This window comes from Sylvia atricapilla, chromosome 2 (assembly GCF_009819655.1).
Source record: "Sylvia atricapilla isolate bSylAtr1 chromosome 2, bSylAtr1.pri, whole genome shotgun sequence".
Lineage (NCBI taxonomy): Eukaryota > Metazoa > Chordata > Aves > Passeriformes > Sylviidae > Sylvia > Sylvia atricapilla.
In genome coordinates this window covers 104,645,647-104,661,302 of record NC_089141.1, presented here as the reverse complement: position 1 = coordinate 104,661,302, position 15,656 = coordinate 104,645,647, and the positions used below count along the sequence as shown (strand labels likewise).

The 15,656-nt window shown below is 39.3% G+C and overlaps 1 protein-coding gene across 4 annotated transcripts in view; it reads left to right on the top strand.

Annotated features, from left to right (window-relative positions):
- The window catches only part of TAB3 (TGF-beta activated kinase 1 (MAP3K7) binding protein 3), a 43,898-nt gene extending 31,921 nt beyond the window's left edge, over nt 1-11,977 (top strand). For 3 of the 4 annotated variants that reach the window (XM_066314013.1, XM_066314012.1, XM_066314011.1), the window contains 4 exons: nt 1,129-1,289; nt 3,505-3,598; nt 5,153-5,236; nt 7,398-11,977. In XM_066314013.1, the coding sequence (XP_066170110.1) occupies nt 1,129-1,289; nt 3,505-3,598; nt 5,153-5,236; nt 7,398-7,546 (488 nt within the window). In that variant the 3' untranslated portion in view covers nt 7,547-11,977. Of the gene's footprint in view, nt 1-1,128; nt 1,301-3,504; nt 3,599-5,152; nt 5,237-7,397 lie in introns of those variants that run through there. The other variant, XR_010743011.1, reaches the window with a different exon arrangement.
- The last annotated feature ends 3,679 nt before the right edge of the window (nt 11,978-15,656 follow it).

The window sequence follows — 15,656 nt, the reverse complement described above, 5'->3', positions numbered from 1 at the left end:
TGGATATGTGCTTTTTCTTTGCCATTGTTGGATGAGGTGAAGAAAAGGGCAAGTTCTGGTTGGGGCAAGGTTCTGGTTTTGCAGGTTCTACAGCGTCCTTGCTTTGAACAGTTTGCTGGAACATTGTTGTATGAGCAGCATGTTTGTCTGAATACCCACATCAAATATCTTATTTTTCTCTGTCCTAGCAGACTTCAATCAGGTAAAACAAACCCAGTCAGAAGGGATTAAGTATGACACTGATGTGGCCAGCTTTGCATCTTGATGAAATACTGAGAAATGCTCTTTTTTAGGAAACTGAATATTATCATCTAGCTAGTCAAAATTCTTTTATTTGGTTCTCTGGAAGCCCAACATCAGCTTGTGACGGAGAGTCATAAATTTCAGTACCATGATGAGAATGAGGGGGTGACTTAACAGCAGAGTGAGGTTGCAGAAATCTGTCATAAAATGAGTCTGAAGCACCTGAGCTGACTCAACTTTTTATTTTCTGGATTCTCTAGTTTATTTTGTTGAAGCACTATAGTTTTATGTTACAACCCTGGAGAACTTACAGTATTGAGGATTACAATATTCCCTGAAAAGCTAAGACTACTTAAAAGTGATACCACAGTTTGTAATATCAGTGGAAAAAAACCCAATTTGGGCCTGACATTTGGCTAATGTCTCAAGGCTGGTGTGTCAGCAGCTGTTGGGCAAGCACGTATGAAGTGTGTGTTACCTTCTGAACTTACCTCTGTTTTTTGGGGGGTTTTTTTTGGTATTTTTTTTGTCGGTAGAGTATTAGTATAACTAGGTTGCTGTTTTGTCCTGAGAAGCTGTCTCCTTGTACAGGTGCCTTTGTATTTTTGAGACAAGAAAGACCAAATGCAAAAAAAGAAGCTTTTGACCAAAATGGTAATAACAACTTCAAGTTACTGTATAAAATGTGTTTTTATTCTGGAAGAACTTTGTTCTAAATTGTAGTTCATTTGGCATGAAAGCATCTTCACACTGATACTTGGCTGCGTGTCTATGATCACCTTTTTTTTCCCAGAAAGGTCACTCATGAATCTCACGCATAAGTTAAGAATTCAGTGTTCTAGGTTTTTATGTGCTAGTAACTATTTCTTGTGTGCAAAACATCAGCCTTGCTGTTACATCAACGAGCAAGGATGGAGAGGTTAGCGAAGGAACTGAAGCTCGAGAAAGAAGAGCTTGAACGCCTGAAGACTGAAGTCAATGGTATGGAGCATGATCTGATGCAGAGGCGGCTTCGAAGAGTCAGCTGTACAACTGCAATTCCAACAGTAAGCAATTTGTTAGTATTTTAATTCAACATACACATTTATTTTTTGTGTACTGTTCAAAAAATACCTCTGAGTATAAAACCTTCAGTCTTTGGCAACACCTTGTTTTAAGTGTTTGACTCGTCATAAGCTAATTCTTGTAGTTTATGGAATGGATATGTGTCTGGTTTCCTAACAGCCAATAAAAGTATGTCCAAGTCTATTCAGTAAGCCTTAGCCATATAAAGCTTGGTGTTCATGTAGGAAGGTTTAACTTTTGTTTTTAAAAAGCTATTTTATTGTTGGAGTAGTTGCTTCTCGTAGACAGTATTTCTCATTTGGTATGTGCAGGATATGCCAAATAACTTTTCTGTGGCAATGTTGCTTGAAGTAGTTGGAACTCTCCTATTTTCCTTGTTCATTCTTCTTATCTGTGTGACTTCCACCTGCAAGTGACTCTAGCCCAAACATGTGTGTGGCTCTGATAAGGGAATTTTATCTGGCTGAAAAATAGCTTCCACTGTGTGCAGTTGTTAAGCAAATAATCTCAGACTTACTGGCTGTACTGACTGACACAAACAATGCACGCAGGTGTAGGCTGGAAGGCACAGAAGAGCTGTTGGCTGCTTAGATACTATGGCTGTTCTATGTCTCACCTGTTTCAGGGCAGCATTTGGCAAAGATGTACCTGGGAGAAGTACAGGGGCAGTGAGTGTGCCAGGATGAGGTTAGGAAAGCCAGAGACCAACTGGAGCTGAATCTGGCACAGGATTTCAAAGACCAAAAGAAAGGCTCCTGTTGCTGCCTAGATGACAGCAGGAAGACCAGTGAAGATGCGGGCTCAGGAAGTTGGAGGATACAGCTTTGTTGGATATAGAAATGGGATGTAGGATATATTCTTGGTTCAGTCTTTGCAGTCCTTCAGGAGTCCCAGGTCCCAGAGACCCTGGGAAAAGTGTGAAACAAGGAAGATACACCCTTAGTGGAAGAGAATCAGGTCAGGGGATGCTTAGGCAAAGCAGGCATGGCATACATGAGGTCATAATCCTGGATGAGGTGCACCTATGAGTGCTGAGGGAGCTGGCAGGTGTCATTGCAAGGCCACTCCAGATAATCTTTGATTGATTAACGGTGTTTGGGAAAGTTCCCAAAGACTAGAGGAGAGTAAATATCACTGCTGTCTTCAAGAAGGGGACTTCAAGAAGGCTGGTCAGCCTCACCTTGATCCTTGGGAAAGTAATGGAGCAGCTAATGCTGCTGGCCGTTTCCGGGCAAATGAAGGATAAGACTGTAGTCAGCAGTAGTCACATAGCTTCACCATGGGGAAGCCAAGCTTGACCAATTTGCTAAACTTCTAGGATGCAGTCTCCTGGTAACCTAGACAGTGGTTATTGTCTAGATTTTTGGCAAGACTTTCAGCATTGTCTCCTGTAAGATCTTCATGGAGAAGCTGATGAAGTATGGGCTGGATGAGCACTTAGGTTCATTGAAAACTGGACCAACAGCCAGGCCAAGTGTGGCCATTAGTCACGCAAAGTCTGGTTGGAGGCTTGGCAGAGGAGTTGGACCAGATGACCGCCAGAGGTTCCTTGTGACCTTGAATATTCTTTGATTTTGTTACTGTGATGCTGGAATGTATCCTGGGATAAAATGTGTTAGTGATTAATGCTGCTAGCATTAAGAAAGCTTTGCATTCCAGTAACTTAGGGTTTCTTAATGATATGCAAATATACACTCTTAAATAACTGATTATGCTGTTAAGAATAATTACAATCTTTCATCATTGAATGATTTAAATATACTGGGCTAGAAGGTTTGGCTTCTTGAAGCTCCTTGGGTTGATGCAAATGAATAAATTTTTGACCTCATTCAGTTATAATCAAGTAACAGTTAATGTGAGCTGCAGTTTGTATTCTATTTTTTATTATCTTGATGCAAACTCAGGTAGCAAGTCATCCATTTATACAGAATTTAGTAATATGTGGTTTTATAAACTTTAGCTATGTCATCTTACTAAGGAATTTTAATATTAAATAACTTGTCTGTTTTCTTCCTCATGTGCCGATAAAAGAATGTTTTTTGAGGGCAGATGAGTTAAGGGTAGTGGACTTATTTTAGTGCCTTATGTATACTCAGTTTTTAATAAAACTGTTAACAAAGATATAGCAGTGTTATTTCTATTTCAAATAAGATGCTGACTTTCCCACAATTACTATTTTGGGATGTTTCTTTCTAGCCTGAGGAAATGACAAGATTGAGAAGTCTCAACAGACAACTCCAGATAAATGTTGACTGTACACTGAAAGAAGTTGATCTCCTTCAATCTAGAGGTATTGAATTGATACTTTTTGAAAAACATCATTTGGATATGGTCATGAATGTTAATTTGTTGGAGGTTGGGACCACTCTGCAGAAGGCTCTGGACAAGTTGGATCAATGGGACACTGGTTCAACAGGGCCAAGTGCCAGGTCCTGCCCTTGTGTCAAAAAAAACCCAGGCAGAGCTGCAGGCTGGGGGAAGAATGGCTGGAAAGGTGCCCAGAGGAAAAGGAGCTGGAGGTGCTGGTCAACAGCAGCTGAACATGATCCAGGTGTGCCCAGGGGCCAGGAAGGCCAATGGCACCTGGCCTGGATCAGCAATGGTGTGGCAGCAGGACCTGGGCAGGGACTGTCCCCCTGTGCTGGGCACTGGTGAGGCCACACTCAAATCCTGTGTCCAGTTTTGGACTCTCACTCCAAGAAAGGCATTGAGAGGCTGGAGGGAGTCCAGAGAAGGGAACAGAGCTGGGGAAGGGTCTGGAGCACAGGTCTGATGAGGAGCAGCTGAGGGAGCTGGGGGTGTTTGGCCTGGAGAAAAGGAGGCTCAGGGGGACCTTACTGCTCTTTTCAATAATGTGAAAGAAGACTGAAAGAAGCCTTCTCTCAGGTAACAAGTGACAGATGAGAGGAAACAGCCTCAAGCTGCACCAGGGCAGGTTGAGATTGGATATTAGGGAAAATGTCTTCAGGGCAAGAGCTGTCAAGCGTTGGAACTGGCTGCCTGGGGAAGTGGTGGAGTTGCCATCCCTGTAGGTATTTAAAGAACCTGTAGATGCAGCACCTGGGGACACGGGTTAGTGATTGACTTGGCAGTGCTGGGGTAGTGGTTGGACTCAATGATCTTCGACATATTTTCCAACCTGAATGATCCTATGGTTCTTAATATGGCATGTGCTTAAATGTGAATATTTGGAGTTTTTAGAGTTCAATTTATATTAGCAGTGACAACTTATCTCTAAAAGGTGGGTGTTTTTTCAGTTGCAACCTGATAAACTTGTCTTGTTCGTACTTCTGTTGGCCAAGTTAAATTGCATTAGCAAGAAAATGGTGACATAAAGTAACTTTGTCAAGAGCATATTAAAAAAATTACTCTTTTGTGAAGATCCTTTACTTAAATTTATTGCTTTTTGCTGACAAAGCCTGTGGCCAAGTAATACAGAACTGAACAGTGGTTTGAGAACCAAGAGGCTGGCAAACAGAAATTTACTAGGGTTTTCCAAAGTCTTTTTTGCAACATAAACTTGTCTTAAATAGAGTAAAAAAGATTAGTATATGCTCAATCCTTTTTTATCAAGGAAGTATCCTGTAGGAAGACACACATTTCACATGTTTTCACAGCAATACAAAATGTTGAGCTGGAGTTAATTTTTCAATATATGGGACTGCCCTGCTAAAAATTACTATGATTGACAGAAAACTAAAAATATGTGACAAAACTTGTGAAAAAGCTAAGATATAATGTCATAATAAAAAGATGTATAACATAAGAAGCCTTTGGATGTTCATATCACTGGTGTAGGCATTTAAATAACCTTCAAGTTACACTTTGTTTTCTTTCCTGACAGGAAACTTTGATCCGAAAGCCGCATGTAACTTCTATGATAACATAGAGCCTGGTCCTGTTGTGCCACCAAAGCCATATAAAAAAGGTAGGTCAACAAACAGGCATCATCACCAAATCTGCATTGAGTGAGATTTCTTTCTTTTTTAAACAATCCTTAAGGTGACAGGAAGCAACTCTACTTATTTAACTTTTCTCTCTGTAATTCAGACTGGAACATTTTTCTGTAAATGCAGTAATCCTGGCTACAGCTTGTTTTCCTCAGGCAGATTGTTGCAAATGCATATTCTGTTAATACCACCTTGATTATGAGTAGTTATTCTCTATTAGAAAAAAGAGCTGAAATAGCCAATGTATGATACTATATTCTTATATGAAAAAAACAGCTATCTTTTCCCTGAAAATGTTATGTGTGATAAGATTTATAATATTGTGTCTCCTCTTGCTGTAACTAGCATGTACTGCACTTGTTAGTGAAAAAGAAGTAGCTCTTCTGAATCAGTAGTCCTACAGTCTCCCTGACACTCCAGAGTTTGTAAATGAGTTCTGTTTGATGATAACACTCCACAAAGTTTTCTGCAGGTGAATTTTGAATTCATATTAGAAAATTTTCTCCCTCTTTTGAAGCAAAAGTAATAAAATTATTATTCCATGTAATAAAATTTTTACTGTATGGAAACCCAAAAGAAAGGAGAGCCTAGAGCCTGCTGCTTGTGGCTCAAAGGAAAGGTAACACTGGGAGGAGTTCCTTGCATTAGGTGGTAGTGTCCAGGACAGCCGTAGCATCAGGTGAGCCATGGTGTGCAGGCAGCTGCCTGGGGTCACCTTAAATTACAGTGATCATGCGGTTGATTAAGGAATTGTTAACTGTATGGTGCTTGAAGACATTCTCTTAATTACACTGCCATATTTGATGTATTATTTCAAAGCAAAACAATGTGCAAAACTCACATAAGTTATTTTAATTGGCAGTTAGGAAGATAGTGCCTTGTAAGGATTTGTAAAGCCAGGTTCTGTCTGCCAGCTTATTAGGGATCAGTTTTAGGGTTGCTGTACTGTATTCAGAGCTTGGATTTTTGCATGCAGACATCAATTCTTTTTTCTTAAATAATAAATATTGTTTAATATTGAGCTGTTGAAAGCGTGGGCAGGCAGACGGGTGTGGGCAGACAAGGGTGTGCTCTGTGCTGCCATCTGGCCAGTCAATGGAACTCAGTGAGTGCCCACACTGCCTGGCTTACCAGGAATTTGTTGAGGTCAAGCACTGCTGATGTGACTGTGCAGCTTCTGGGCTGGAGACTTTGCATCTGTGCAAAGAGGTTACTTTTATTTCCTTCCTTTTTCTCTGAAGATATAAATACTGTAGGGTGTTATCAGCATCTGCTGCATTTCTTAGCAGATGGGGCAGCAACTGCAAATTACTTTGTGTGTAGTTAGAAATTGCACGCCTTTGTTAGACATAAGTTCCCAGATGTTTAGCAGTTGGGTAGCCTAGCCATACCTTCTAGGTATGTGTTAATGTTAACAAATATTAACATTTTCTAAGGTGTTGTGTTGCCACATCCTGAGAGTATTTTTTACTTATAGTAGATAACCTGAGGTGTTGAGATGGTGTCAGGAGACATGGAAAACTGAGTGTTTCTGTGGGTTTAAGGTCTAGTGTGTGATTTGCATACATACTGATTTTATGAATGAAAACAGACTTAAATGCTGCTTTACATACCTATATCTGTGCCTTGATGGCATGAGGAAGAATTGTGTTGTTTTGAAATAGGCCTGTCATTTTGGTTTTAGATTGTATTCTTTTTCAGCCTCAATAAATGCTAGAAAAATATCTCTTTTGTCACTGTTTGAAGCAGCTAAGTTAGAAGTAGTTTTCCCCTTCAGGTAAAGTAGTGTTATTGTAGTTTAAAATTTGGAAATAGACTGCTGTGTGTAAACCTTATTAGGATGGTGCTGCAGTGCCAGTAACAAACTTACATGTTTTAAGCTATTCAACCTTTAGCAGTACCAGTGACCTGACAGTGGTGAGTGCTCTTCTTGGTTTTAAGGTGCTTGAGGTTAAGTGACTTTACAAAAGTGAAATACTTTAAATATTCAGATTTCACAAACTGAATTAGAAGTGCTTTAGGAAAAGGTTTCTATGTCTTTTAAAGATACTGTTCAGTTAGGTGACCTTCCAGTAGTGTGGTCTTGACTGTTAATTGTTCTCTTCTGAAATAAAATGTTTTCTTTTGGCTTTTCTTTAGAGCATCAAAACAGCTCCAAACAGACTCCACGAACTCAGCCAAGAGATGAAGACTTTGAAGGGGCCCCATGGAATTGTGGTAGCTGCACCTTTCTAAATCACCCAGCACTAAATCGCTGTGAACAGTGTGAAATGCCACGATACACCTGAAATTCAGGCAGGGCTTGCACTGGGTTGAACACAGGCTCTCAAGCCAACAGCTGTAAGAGAAGGAAACATGGGGAACCTTTCAGTCCATCTGCCCGGCCTTTGCCAGTCAACAATCTTCATATTGCAAGGGGTGGGAGTAATGTGTTAGAATGTTTCTGCTTCTGCTGCACTAGAAAATAAATAAATTAAGGGTTAAGTTCCTTCCCATTGCAGTGAGCAAAGCAGAAGACTAAACCTGAAAATGTAAAAGGATTAATTTTGAGAAGAATGTATGCAGGAAAGCAAATAACTACTGGTGTTTATTCCTGTGGTTATAGTTACTGCTTAGTGGCTCTAAGAAAACCAACCCAAAACTACTGTTTTTTTAAAAGAGAATTATAGGACTCTTAGTAATGGTGTGAAGTGTTACACTTAACCAGAAAAACTGAAGAGCCAGAGCTGACTTAACCTGGCCACAGCTAGCTGGAAAACAAAGGCTCCCTGTGCTTCTAGATTGTAAGCTACTGAAAAAGAAGACAGGTAAATGCAATGATAAATTTTGCAATGTATAAAAAAACAAGGAGAAGGGTATTTGTAATTGCTGCTTTTTTTCAGGGTAACTTATGTCTACAAAAAAATTGCTGTTTGAAATAGTGACCCGAGGTGACTAAATGAGGAATGGTGTGAGTGTTACAGAGAGTGTAATCAGAGGTAATTTTTTACAATCCCATTTGCTTGTACAGTGCTCACCTGGCTGTGTCAACACTGGTAATAAACCAAGAATGAATTCTACCCTGTTGCAGATGAAAATCCTGCTGCATGCTTTCATTGGGCCGTCGTGTTTCCAACTCAAAGGATGCTTTTCTATACAACCTTCTGAGCCTGTGCTGTGCAGCAGCACAGTGACATATGCCAAACACAGGCTGCTCCAAATTCCATTTGGAAGAGTTAGGCTCAGCCATGGTTGTGTTTGAGAAGAGTTTGTACCCAGTTCCTTAGGCCTTTTCAGCTTCCAATTTGTGAAGAATTCATGGTGTTTACAGCACAGAAGGTACTTTGTGCCCCAGATCAAAATTAGCTGAAAGATAATTAATCAGCTCTTCAGTAAAAGTTTACTTGCACATTATTAATAAACCAGCCTGTACAAAATGGCAGATGCCAGATCCTGAAGAATTACACACTTCATTCTTTCTATTTTGGTCAGGAAATATTTGTCATAGGTTAAAGAACACAAGACTTGCAATTGAAAATCCTACTGGTACTTATCTGCCTATGATACACTGTATTCTAAAGGTGGTTCCATCTGTCTTAATGCTTCAGGCTGCAGGAATAAAGCACTCGATACTTTGAGATCAAACTTGGGTTTGGGCAGCTGAATGATTCTGTGACACAACTGTGTGACTGTGTAGGGTGTTCTGTGTACTGGTCAGAGGCTGGTACAGTGCATTTGAGTTTTTATGGTATAGCTTCATCACAATTCAAAGATGCAGCCAAGCACTTCAGCTGAATTATGGTAATTGACTGAGTAAGGCCAAATTTGCTATTAACTATACCATGAGAGTTTTAAACTACTTCATTTTAAGCTGTTTTTAGCTTATGGCTAAAACCACATCCGTAGCCACATCCATATTGTCAATTACCACAGTTCTCTTGATGTGTGATAACATGCTAAGCTGTGGTAGAACAATCATATGTCTGAATCCTTATTTAAAATGAAACAGCATTTGCAAGGGGTGGGTAGAGATAAACTCGTCTTGACTGCATTGCTCAATCTGGTGTCTTCTCTCCCCACAGTTTGTAAAGACAACAGTAAGAACTGAACTGCTGATCTTAGATGAGGAACCACTATTTTATCTGGCATTTTTCAATATGTTCTTGCACTAACTAAATCTTCAGGATAATTTTAAATAAGCTAAGAGATCTCCAGCATTCAGTGTGCACCACTGATGAGCAAAATGAAGTCAAAGGCATCAGAGATAGTTTTCCTTCCTTCCTAGTGATGTACACTGCTGTGAGGGGAGCTCATCACATGTGGAAGGGGGTAAGAAAGTTACTGTCAACTACTGTCAGCTGGAATTAAAAGACAAATATTAATTTTGTGCATGTCAGTGGACAGTTTGACAAAACTGAGAAACAGAAAACAGATGAGCAGAAGCATTGCTGTTATCAGCTGTGTAATGAATTACTCCAAACAATGCCAGTAACTTCATGGCTTTTCTATTCTGATGCCTTTGCCATAGCATTATTTCAATTTTCTGTTCCTTTGTACTTCTGGTGAAGTTCTGGAAGCATTTGTTTTTGCTGGAATTACAAAAAGATAGCAACTGAAGTGACAGCAAATGAGAGTAGGGGTGTCATGCAAAAAATATAGTTATGCCATTTTCAGACAAAATAGATACTTTTGAAGGAGGAGGTGCAAATATGCATTAAGTCCAAAAATGCCCTGAACTGCAATACATGGAGACTTGCAAATCTTAGTCCAGCTTCACCAGAGGAAGAGAAGGAAGGCTGCCACCACAGCAAGATACTTATTGGAAGAGTGAGTGAGCGCCATTAAATTGAAAAATAAGTCTTTTGTACCAATGGTTTAACTCATTTTTTTTCAATTACTCTCATTTGTTGCTTGTACAAACAAACAAAAAAAACCCACCACACCCTTCTGTTGTATTCTTTTACTTGTAAATGCCCATATTCAAATATTAATAGTAAAGACTTGACATGGTGCTTGAATATTTCTAGTTTGTTAGAATGTAATTGTATTTTCAATATTGGAAGATCCATTTTCCTTCTGAAAGCAGGTGATACCATTCAAACCCCAACTGAGTTGTAGATTATACCAAAAAAGATTGGTTTATGGAATATTTATTGAATGCACATAAAACCCTAATGTCAGCTGGCATACAAAATGCACTGTATTGTACAAAATGTGTGTGTGTGTGAGTGAGAATGTTGGGATGCTGATGTTGTGTTGAGTTAATGCACTACTTGTGTTTTTTTTTTTCCTTAATGACTGAGCTTTCCCTCAATCATGCTACTACTAGATTGGTAGAGTTTGTAACTGACTTGGACATTCAGTTATTCAAAATGATCTCACTGTTCATTGAAATTTTATAAAGCTTATTTTATATTTACTGTGCTATTAAGATGGATTCCCTTTAATTATAGGATACTACTGTAGTTCTTAAAAAGTTTATTTAAAGTGGGGCTTGTGGAAAATTATTCAGAACATGGTAAGCCAAAAGAAATCCTGAGCTTTGGATCTACTTTTAATTTGATGTAATTATTAGTCTTGTTTGGGTGAAGAGGAAAGGGGTGGGAAGTCAAGCAAAAGGAAGTACTTTGTAAAATGTAGTCTTAGATCAGATTGAATTGTGTATCTGTGTGTCTGTGGTATGTGTGTGTTTCCCTTGAAAAATGGGAGGTGTGGTGAAAAGGTGTAATAATTCTTAAGAGCTGGTCTCAGTACTTTCTGATTATGATATGCTACTGAATCACATCTTGTTTTTTTTAAAAAAAACCAAACTTTTCTCTCAGTTACTTTATCTCTCCCAGCTATACATTTCTCACTTCAATTTCTAAATACTTTTTCAATTTCTAAGTACTTTTACATTTGATATTGATTGTAAAATCCCTTGAAATGGAAACAGAAATACTTGAGTAGAAATGGGGACAAAATGAAACTAATAAAGAATGTTTTAAAAAAGAATGTGAGAATATTAAATATGTTAAAAACAGGCTTGTCATCAGGATGATAGTTCTTTTAAAATCCAATGGTGTACCCTAGAATGTGAACAAGACTATCCTGATGAGAAGTGGATGGTTGGACATAAACAATTCAACGGCCAATTTGGTACCACAGAATTGATGTGCTCTGTACTGCAGTGACTCCAAATCTCACAAGGAAGGAAGACATGCACAGATATCACATCTCACAGTCAGTACTGTCTCTGTGTGCAGCTGCATTTGTTTTTGTTTCAAAATGTCAATCTTACATGAACCCTGACATGACTGAGTTTTGCCACATTTCTTCAGTTGGGGCTTTCATTGCTGTTTATGTCCATAAATGCAAATATTTTTCTTGGAATAATCAGAAATCAATGGAGTTAATGCAATATTATAATCCTGGATTTCCAGTATCTTTGAAACCAATTTTAAAAAACTGTGTTCTTTAAACTTATTTATTTATGGTGGCACCAGTGTATCTAATCCATACTTCCTGCTGTGTGAAACCCTGTTAAATTTTTTCATTAAAAAAGAAGACACAATCTTGTTTAATCCTGTATATATGGTGTCTACATTCTGGATTTGTGTATGCTGTGAATGAACTTATTACTAAGAGATGAAATTGTATAAAAGCATTCAGAGGCTATGCATGCATGGTACCTCCAGAAAGTGCATACTCCAAGTTGCAGATTCCTGCAAAAATAAATTAATAAAACTAAGCAAACATCACATCCTGCATTTGTTCTTGTATGTAGTAGGAAACATTTTCAAAGTATGGCCGTTTTTGGCCTTCATAGCCTGAATGTTTCTGGTCCCCCACTTGGACCTGTAGCAAGTTTGTTTCAGGCCTTCTGGGGTTTTTGTGTTGGTGATCATTAGGCACTTGCTGAATATTGAACTGGGACCCAAATCCTGTTCCCATGGATGTGAATGAGCATTTAGGTGATGGATATTCTGTGCAGCTTCTGGTGTGGAAACAGGACATAGGTTCAGAGCGTGAGGTTGACCTTAGCGCTTCTCCCTTTGAGGAGAAGCTTCACCTGCTGTAGCACCTTTGGGCTGTAGCCTGGATGATGGGCTGGATCCCTGCTTCTCAGCAGTCCCTCTGCTGCTTTAATCTCTTGGAAAGACACTGCTCTGGGAGAGGGCGGAGAGGTGGAAGTGCACAAATCCGAGCACAGACGCTTCCTAGGGCTGTGTTCTCTATCTCCTGGACGGCATCAGCTCCCCACAGCTCAGACCTCGGCAGCTCCGGAGCCGTGCCTCTGCTGCCTTCTGCTCACACACACTGAGGTCCTTCAGCACCTTCCCACTGACAAACCTGCTGCCCTTCACTCAGGAAACACAGGTAAGAATTGCATTTTGCATTCTTTTTGCTAGGTTGAAGTTATCCCAGTTTCAGGAGAGGTTTGTATTTTAATTAAGCATTTGAGTTTTGTCGCTTTAGAAATCTTTTCAGTTGAAACTGATGTTAAAAAAAAAAAAAATATATGGTAGCTGTGAAGTGTATTGTGCTAATGGAGACCACGCAGTGCCGAAAGACACCAGTCTAACAAGTGGTCACCATGTTTTTGTTGTTTCCATGAAGTCAGGAGGAGGAGGATCTGCCTGAATTGCATAAACTGGTTGATAAATTCCTTAGGATTACTTTGTTTTGGCAGCAGTGAACCATGTGTTATACCTGTGGCTCTTTGTGAGATAGTTTGTCCTGTGGTCTGCTAAGTACTCCTGGAATTTAGTGCTGCTGCTTCTAGTTAGGATAGTTCATGCTGTCATGGGTAGGTGCCATGTATGCTTTATTGGACCATCTCTAGTAGTAAATGCACTTTTTGGAAGTGACTGATACCTGATTTTGTCTGAACAGCCAGACTCAGTGGGTCACCTGATTTTTTGTGGAACCCCTGTGAAGTTGTTAAATAAAGGACTTTGCTGTAACAATTTTTAGCTGACAGGTCAAGGCTAAATTGTGACATGTTCCAGTCTGACAGTAAAGCCAGGCCAGACCTGTAAAAGCCTCTTTCAGTGGCGCTGCTCTACTTCAGAAAATACTCTGTTTCTCTAGAAAACAGTAATGTATTGAGTTAAACAAAAAACAAATAAAACCCTGCAGGTAATTTTCCAGATAGGCAGGACTTATAACCTTGCAAGTATTTGCTGTTTTTGTAAGCTCCATTTTGAAGATAAAAATTCATTGTCCCTTCTTTAATAAAATCTCTCTTGCCAGATTTGCTTATGAAGTCAATATGGTTCCATTACTGCTTTAGAAACTAAGCCACAAAGCCTGGGAATGAAAAATGTGCAATGCAGGTATTGCTTTGCTTTTGATTAAAGGCTTCTTATTTTTTTGGAAGAGTTTTAGGAAAAGATGTTTAAGGAAAATATGAAATACTTAAGGAAAAAAGCTGCTAGGTAAGGAAGGTTTTCATAGTTTTGAATGTGATTCCAGACTGGTACAGCTCAACAATGTGTTGTGCAATTGGTGCCAAAATCTGGTGTTGATTGCAGAGACAGAATAGTCACAGCTCAAATACTCATCCCAAAATCTCAGTGGCTCTCTGCTGGATCCTTCTATAGTATCCCAAACCAGTCTTGCACATTTCAAGCTTGGGGAATTATATTTCATTTCACCTGAAATAATTACTCTCTACTTTTGACCCATTCAGTTAAATCTGATGATTTTGCAAAACAGGAGTTGGTTTTGGCAATACCTTGTGTGCTGGAGAGTGCCTGGTGTGACTGCTCACAGTCAGATCCACGTGGAGGAGCCTCCTGGCTCCCAAGGACACGGAGAGTGATAGTCAAACACACTTTCCATGTGGATGATGGGAGTAAGCAGGGTCTGAGAAAACTTTGCAGAGAAGGAGTTGAGCTTCGTGAGAGCTTGTGAATCCCTCCCTCTAATGAAGTTTCTGTATCTGCCTTGCTTTGTGGTGAGAGCTGTGGTGGTGGAGAGCTTTGGGTGACTTTCTTCACCGTAGCTCCTGAAACCTCATGGCTTGGTTGCTGTTCAGGTGACTGATTTTACATTTTCCCCAGCCTCTCATTTGTCTCAAAATTGATTGTTCATAAGCCAAACAGATATTCTTTTATCTTTGTACTTTTTTTTTGACCAATAATGTTGTATGACCATGAAGCTGTCCCTGATGATCACCCTTCAATCTCAGAAAATTTGAAAGCTGCTGTGAGTCGATAACAGCTGTGGCTTGAACACAGGCTCTCAAGCCAACAGCTGTAAGAGAAGCTTCTTGTTGTGACTCTTCCTCAAAACACTGGTACCTCAAGTCAATGTTGCATCACAAAGAAAGAACTGGATAAATATTCTATGAATCAAAAAAGCAAATCTTAAAAAAAAAAAAAAAAAAAAAAGAGTCATTTTGAAACTTACTGCAGGCTTTAGTATTCTTTTCAATGAAACTGAGAAGCAGACTGGCTGCTTTGATCCTGGTGCCCTTTTAAAGTCAAACCAATGCTGATAGTAAGAATTGTTACCTCCAGTAAAACAGCAACTGCCAGCAAAATTTGCATACCTTGTGTTGTACACCAAAGTGAGGTATTTCAAATGGATTTTGTTTTAAAAATATGTAAATTGGGCTTTGTTTTTTATTTAACCAATCACGTGATCAGTGATTTGCACACACAACATTAATCTAGCAGTCTGCATCACAGTGTTAAAACTGAGGTCCATGATTCAAAAGAGTGAAATCAAAATCCTTTTTATTTTTCACTGTAACACTATTAAACTTGCCAGCAAAATACCACGTGCCCTTTAAATGTTCTGTCATGTTTTCCCTGTTGCTCGCCTTTTGCTACTAACCCAAGATGAAATATATCCTACTTTGGCTAAGGAGGCTCTCCATATATTTGATGGCTCCTTAGCCAAGGTAATCTGATGGACAGTAAAATTTTTCCCAATTAACAACAGTTCTTGGTGCAAATGATCACCTGCTGAGCATCACCTTCTCTCCAGCAGCACTTCTGTAAATGGAATAGACTCTCAGAAGTGACAAAATCAAAATAGATGAACTGTGAACATTTAAAGTCAACTCTTGAGTGTTGAACAGCTGTGTGCAGGCAGGATATGTCATGAAAAATAAGCATTATTGAAACATTCTGAGATGGTCATCTGGAATGGCAGCTGATTCAATTCATATCCCAGTGTAAGGGCCACTGTTCATGTAGAACTTCAAGTTCTCTCTGGATTTAATACTAGAAAAGAATGAGTTAACTGTATCAATGTGCTCTCTTGCTTGGTGATAGTTAATTCCTAATTTTGGATTTTTCCCCTCCAGTGAGGCTGAGGTGCAAAGCCCTAGCATTTCTGATTTGTTACGGTGTCTGGGGTTTTTTTAAATAAATTCTTAGTAGGAATTCAGCTTTCTCTCATGAGAGAAAGAGTTATGCAGAGACT